Consider the following 7,293-nt stretch of genomic DNA (forward strand, 5'->3'; position numbering starts at 1 on the left):
TTTTCTACTGCTTTCCCAGGCCTCAGCAGAGAGCTGGTTTGGAAGAGGAGCAGCTGGGACTCGAACTGGAGAGAACTGGTGTCCATGTGGAATGCTGGTACTGCAGGCAGCAGCTTTATATGCTATGCCACAGTGCTGGCCCCCACACATAGTTTTTTATGATATATATTTTCCACGGACTTTTTGAAGACCCACATAGGCACAAAATTTAATTTTTTGCATCAAAATAAGTTTATCTGATAATTACATTTTAAATGAAGTTTTGAATTCTCTCTTTATTCCTTACCATTCCCCTACACTCTCCATCACTACATGTACTTTCATTATTTTCAGGGAAAAGTAAACATGACTCTGGATAGCATATAAAGTCCTTCCTCTAAGCCTCCAGGCCCATTTTCCAGATCCTCATAAGGACCATGATAATTAACTCTGTTTTCACAGAAGCCTTTCTTCCCATGAACTCTCTCTCCAGTCCTCTGTCATATGCCTGACCAGCTCCTACCTGTCCTCCAGAGCTTAGCCTGTGAGCCTCCATCCACAGAAAGCCTTTCCTGACCTCAATTCCCACCCCTCCACCCCACAATCCTGGTCCCTTCTCCCACAGCACCTACAGTTCCACCAGCATTTTTTATTTATTACATTGTTGCTATAAAATTGTGAACAATCTAATAAAATTAGCATTTAAAAATACTTTTCAGGGGACATAGCCATTGGCAGTGACTGAGAATACTCCAGCTCCTGAAATGAACTTGTTAGATAAGATAGAGACTCCCAGACCCAGGACAGTCAGGGCCTGTGCCTCTGGTCAGCAGGATGCAGCTATAGAATATGTGATGATTCTACACTCCTCAACATCAACTTAAGATTAAGGTCTGAGATACCTGAGGGCGAATGATATAGGCAGGCATATAGGATTAAATTGATTAGATTTGTGAGCCAGAGACCAGGCCTTCACTCTGCTCCCTTTTCATTATCTCACACCACTACCTGACCTCACCTATATGCCCACCTGCCAATCAGACTATGTAACCACTCCCCTTTGGAAGTGAATAAAAGACCTGGAGCGCAGTGGGCCTGCCCTTGTTGTCCCAAACCTACAGGTACATGGCTGTCTGGCTGCCTGCTCTCTGCTTTCCTGCCTGCAATATGTTACCTGTGGCTGAACCTAACTGCATGCTTGCTCCACGTGGCTCCTAGCCTGCTCTCTGCCTAGTATGGATCTAACTTAGTCTCTAGACTTCTTTCTCCTCTAAATAAAGCCCTCACTTTCCTGCATATTTCTCTCACTGAATAAATGCTAAAAACTGAGAACCAACCAACCAACCAACCAAGATTACTTTTGATAAGGCAAAAGAACAAAACTGTAGACTAGAGTGATACACAGTGAGTCATTGTGTTTATATAGACATGCAGTAGGGAGAAAGGCATATAAAAGAATTTTCCAAGTAGCAGCTGATAAGATGTCACTGAATGGTAGATGGGAAATGAAAAGGGTGGTTGAGATGGAGATGACTATGAGATAGTAAATTTTTTCAATCCAGAAATCTTTTATTTAAGGCTTACAAACCTCATGCATTTCATAAATACTTTAGAGACATAGTGATTCTTCCCAGTCTGCTCATATGGAAATTGATTCTGATTGGGGAATATAAAGGAGTTTGTTGTTGAACGTGGTGTCACTGAGCTGATGATAGGACATGTCCAGCAGGTATCTGGAGGATAACACTGGTACATATGAAGGAGGTTATGGTTCTATACACAGATTAGGATGATAGCATTCATTATATGATAGAGGTAATAAATTGAATTAATATATTAAAGGGCTTTGAAAGACTGCAATTATGAATTTATATGAACTGTATTAAGCCTTGAAGAACACGTACAGTTGAAAAATGTAGGGAAGAATAGGAATTGAGGAAGGAGTGACGAGTTAAAAGGCAGAGAGAGGAGGGCCTGTGCAAGTGGTTCCTGTTCTGGAAACTCACTTCTACCTTTATTGTTTTAGCCCTATTAGTCTTCTCCTTTGTATGGAAGATGTATAATCTAAAGTTTCCTTCTCAGTTACTGTCAAACGGAAGCTTGCATAATCCACATGGAGAGGATCTCACCAGGAAATGAAACTATTGCAGAATTTGTTCTCCTTGGCTTCTATGATGTCCCTGAACTGCACCCCCTTTTCTTTATTGTGTTTACTGCTGTCTATGCCTTCATCATCCTAGGGAATATGCTGATCATTGTGGCTGTCGTCAGCTCACAGAGGCTCCACACACCTATGTATTTCTTTCTGGCTAATCTGTCCTTCTTGGAAATCCTCTACACCTCCACAGTGGTGCCAAAAATGCTGCAAGGATTCCTGCAAGAGGCAGCCATCTCTGTGGCTGGTTGTTTGCTCCAGTTCTTTACCTTTGGCTCTCTAGCCACAGTTGAGTGCTTCTTGCTAGCTGTCATGGCGTATGATCGGTATCTGGCAATCTGCTACCCACTTCGCTACCCACTCCTGATGGGACCCAGATGGTGCTTGGGCCTGGTGGTGACAACCTGGCTCTCTGGCTTCATGGTAGATGGACTGGTGGTAGCTCTGATGGCACAGCTGCGGTTCTGTGGCTCCAAGTACATTGACCACTTCTACTGTGACTTCATGCCCTTAGTGGGCCTAGCTTGCTCAGACCCCAGAGTGGCCCAGATGACAACATTCATTCTCTCTGTGATCTGCCTCACTGTGCCCTTTGGACTGATTTTGACATCATATGCTCAGATTGTGGTGGCTGTGCTGAGAATTCCTGCTGGGGCCACTAGGAGAAAGGCTTTCTCCACATGCTCCTCTCACCTCACTGTAGTGTCCACATTTTATGGGACCTTGATGATCTTGTACACTGCACCCTCTGCTGTCCACTCCCAGGTCCTCTCCAAGGTCTTTGCCCTGCTGTACACCGTTGTCACCCCAATCTTCAACCCCATGATCTACACTCTGAGGAACAAGGAGGTTCATCAGGCACTACGGAGGCTTCTCTGCACTAAGCAAACTGAAACTCTTGATTCAAGGAAGATAGTGAAGCTTTTATTTGGAGTTTCTATACCTCCATTGGGAAGTCTTCCAAGATTAGCTGGTGAAGACTAACTCCATTCATTTCAACATTTGCTTTTACTCTTTTGTAATTATGCTAAGAATTAGGATGGTAAGGAAACAATTTTTAATGGAGTTTAAAAGTTGATTTAAACTTATATAGGTTTATCATTAGATATACTATAAATGTTTAGTATAGAAAAATAAACAAAGCAATGTAAAATAAACTATTGCTTATGAATATTATTGCTGCATGACATTTCAAAATTTCTTCCTGATATATAACAGTTTGAATCAGCCCTTATCTTGACTGTAAAAAAAACTTTTCCTGCACATCCCACTCTGCTCATATGAAAATTTATTCTGATTGGGGAATATAAAGGTGGACAAATATGAGAAGCATCAAGTTATTTCAAGTCTTTATTCTGAAATCTCAGATCATAATTGTGAATCTTTATAAATATACAATCAAAAGTAGCAAGATGCAAAATCTGTGTTTATTTTTTATTCAGGAGACATAACTCTTCTTTCTCATTTTTACCTTTGGTCAGAGGCATTAGAAAGCATTACCATTCGTTAAAAATCTACATTTTAGGAGCCAGTGCTGTGGTGCACCAGGTTAATCCTCCACCTGCGGCGTTGGCATCAAATATGGGTACTGGTTCTAGTCCCGGTTACTCCTCTTCCAGTCCAGCTCTCTGCTGTGGCCTGGGAAAGAGTAGAAAATGGTCCAAGTGCTTGGGCCCCTGCACCCACATGGGAGACCAGGAAGAGGCACCTGGCACCTGGCTTTGGATAGGTGTAGCTCTGGCTGTTGCGGCCATTTGAGGAGTGAACCAATGGAAGGAAGACCTTTCTCTCTGCCCCTCTCTCTCACTGTCTGTAATTCTAGCTGTCAAATAAGTAAATAAATAAAATCTTTTTTTTAACTTTTATTTAATAAACATAAATTTCCAAAGTACAGCTTTTAGATTACAGTGGCTTCCCCACCCCCCATAACTTTCCTCCCCCCACAACCCTCCCCTCTCCCCCTCCCTCTCCCATTCCATTCTCATCAAGATTCATTTTCAATTATCTTTATATACAGAAGATAAATTTAGTATATATTAAGTAAAGATTTCAACAGTTTGCACCCACACAAACACAAAGTGTAAAGTACTGTTTCAGTACTGGTTATAGCATTAAATAACATTGAACTACACATTAAGGACAGAAATCCTACATGGGGAATAAGTGCACAGTGACTCCTGTTGTAGACTTATTTGACATTCTTGTTTATGGCGTCAGTAATCACCCCAGGCCCTTGTCATGAGTTGCCAAGGCTATGGAGGCCTTTTGAGTTCGCCAACTCTGATCTTACTTAGACAAGGTCATAGTCAAAGTGGAAGTTCACTCCTCCCTTTAGAGAAAGGTACCTCCTTCTTTGATGGCCTGTTCTTTCCACTGGGATCTCACTTGCAGAGATCTTTCATTTAGGTCATTTTTTTTCCCCAGAGTGTCTTGGCTTTCCATGCCTGAAATACTCTCATGGGCTCTTCAGCCAGATATGAATGCCTGAAGGGCTGATTCTGAGGCCAGAGTGCTGTTTAGGACATCTGCCATTCTATGAGTTTGTTGTGTATCCCACTTCCCATGTTGGATCGTTCTCTCCCTTTTTGATTCTATCAGTTAGTATTAGCAGACACTAGTCTTGTTTGTGTGATCCCTTTGGCTCTTAGTCCTATCATTATGATCAATTGTGAACTGAAATTGATCACTGGGACTAGTGAAATGGCATTGGTACATGCCACCTTGATGGGATTGAATTGGAATCCCCTGGTATGTTTCTAACTCTACCGTTTGGGGCAAGTCCAATTGAGCATGTTCCAAATTGTACATCTCCTCTCTCTCTTATTCCCACTCTTATATTTAACAGGGATCACTTTTCAGTTAAATTTCAATGCTTAAGAATAATTGTGTATTAATTAAATAGTTCAACCAATAGTATTAAGTTGAACAAAAAATACTAAAAGGGATAAAGTATTAAGTTGTTCAACAACAGTCATGGTAAGATATGATCAAGTCACTGTTTCTCATAGCGTCCATTTCACTTCAACAGGTTTGCTTTTGGTGCTCGGTTAGTTGTCACCAATCAGGGAGAACATATATTTGTCCCTTTGGGACTGGCTTATTTCACTCAGCATAATATTTTCCAGATTCCTCCATTTTGTTGCAAATGACCAGATTTCATTGTTTTGACTGCAGTATAGTATTCTATAGAGTACATGTCCCATAATTGCTTTATCCAGTATACTGGTTTTTTATTTTAAATTTTTGACAGGCAGAGTGGACAGTGAGAGAGAGAGACAGAGAGAAAGGTCCTCCTTTGCCATTGGTTCACCCTCCAATGACTGCTGCCGGCGTACTGTGGCTGGCACACTGCGCTGATCCGATGGCAGGAGCCAGGTACTTATCCTGGTCTCCCATGGAGTGCAGGGCCCAAGCACTTGGGCCATCCTCCACTGCACTCCCTGGCCACAGCAGAGAGCTGGCCTGGAAGAGGGGCAACTGGGACAGAATCCAGAGCCCCAACCGGGACTAGAACCCGGTGTGCCGGAGCCGCAAGGTGGAGTATTAGCCTAGTGAGCCGCAGCGCCGGCCCAGTCTACTGTTGATGGGCATTTAGGTTGATTCCAGGTCTTAGCTATTGTGAATTGAGCTGCAATAAACATTAAGGTGCAGACAGCTCTTTTATTTGCCAATTTAATTTCCTTTTGGTATGTTCCAAATAGTGGGATAGCTGGGTTTTATGGTAGGGTTATATTTAGATTTCTGAGGAATCTCCAGATTGACTTCCATAGTGGCTTTACCAGATCGCATTCCTACCAACAGTGGGTTAGTTTCCCTTTTTCCCCATATCCTCGCCAGCATCTGTTGTTGGTAGATTTCTGTATGTGACCCATTCTAACCGGTGTGAGGTGAAACCTCATTGTGGTTTTGATGTGCATTTCCCTGAATGCTAGTGATCCTGAACATTTATTCACGTGCCTGTTGGCCATTTGGATTTCCTCTTTTGAAAAATGTCTATTCACCTTGTCTTAACAAAATCAGAGACAGCGAGCTTAAAAGGTCTCCATAGCCTTGGCAACTCATGACAAGAGCCTAGGGTGATTACTGACAACATAAACAAAAGTGTCAATTGTTAAGTCTATAACAGGAGTCACTGTGCACTTACTCCTCATGTAGGATCTCTGTCCTTTATGTGCTATACATTGTGATGTAATGCTTTAACTAGTACTGAAACAGTATTTTACATTTTATGTTCTGTGTGGGTGCAAACTCTTGAAAGCTTTACTTAATATATGCTAAATTGATCTTCTATATATAAAGATAATTGAAAATGAATCTTGATGTGAATGTAAGTTGGGAGAGAGTGGGAGAGGGGAGAGTTGCGGGTAGGAGGGAAGTTATGGGGGGAGAAAAGCCATTGTAATCCAAAAGCTGTGCTTTGGAAATTTATATTCATTATAAAAGAAAAAAAAGAACAATTCACCAAATAAAGACAGCTGTAATGTTCTTGAATGGAAAAAAAAAAAAGAAAAATGTCTATTGAGGTCCCTGGCCCATCTCTTAAGTGGGTTGTTTGTTTTGTTGTTTTGGAGTTTCTTGATCTCTTTGCAGATTCTGGTTATTAACCCTTTAGCTGTTGCATAGTTTGCAAATATTTTTTCCCATTCTGTCGGTTGCCTCTTCACTTTCCTGTTTCTTTTGCTGTACAGAAACTTCTCAATTTAATGCAGTTGCAATAGTTAATTTTGGCTTTGACTGCTTGTGCCTCTGGGGTCTTTCCAAGAGTCTTTGATGTGCCTATATCTCTCTGGGTTTCTTCAATGCTCTCTAATAATTTGATGGTGTCAGGTCATAGATTTAAGTCTTTAATCCATGTTGAGTGAATTTTTGCGTAAGGTGTAAGGTAGGGGTCTTGCTTCATGATTCTGCACATGGAAATCCAATTTTCCCAGCACCATTTATTGAATAGACTGTCCTTGCTCCAGGAATTGGTTTTAGATCCTTGATCAAATATAAGTTGGCTGTAGCTGTTTGGATTGATTTCTGGTGTTTCTATTCTGTTCCATTGGTCTATCCATCTGTTTCTGTACTAGTACCATGCTGTTTTGATTACAACTGCCCTGTAGTATTTGAAATTTGGTATTGTGACGCCTCCAGCTTTGTTTTTGTTGTACAAGATT

The 7,293-nt window shown here is 41.5% G+C and overlaps 1 protein-coding gene across 1 annotated transcript; it reads left to right on the top strand.

Moving 5' to 3' along the window:
* Positions 1 to 2,092: 2,092 nt before the first annotated feature.
* On the top strand, positions 2,093 to 3,118 carry OR11A1 (olfactory receptor family 11 subfamily A member 1). The gene has a single exon (XM_002714375.2). It carries the CDS (start codon positions 2,093 to 2,095, stop codon positions 3,116 to 3,118), a length of 1,026 nt encoding a protein of 341 aa, XP_002714421.1.
* The last annotated feature ends 4,175 nt before the right edge of the window (positions 3,119 to 7,293 follow it).

This window comes from Oryctolagus cuniculus, chromosome 5 (assembly GCF_964237555.1).
Source record: "Oryctolagus cuniculus chromosome 5, mOryCun1.1, whole genome shotgun sequence".
Classification (NCBI taxonomy): Eukaryota; Metazoa; Chordata; class Mammalia; order Lagomorpha; family Leporidae; genus Oryctolagus; species Oryctolagus cuniculus.

Excerpts from the sequence above, each read along its gene's own strand:
- OR11A1 (XM_002714375.2), top strand. The coding sequence starts at position 2,093 with ATGGAGAGGATCTCACCAGGAAATGAAACTATTGCAGAATTTGTTCTC.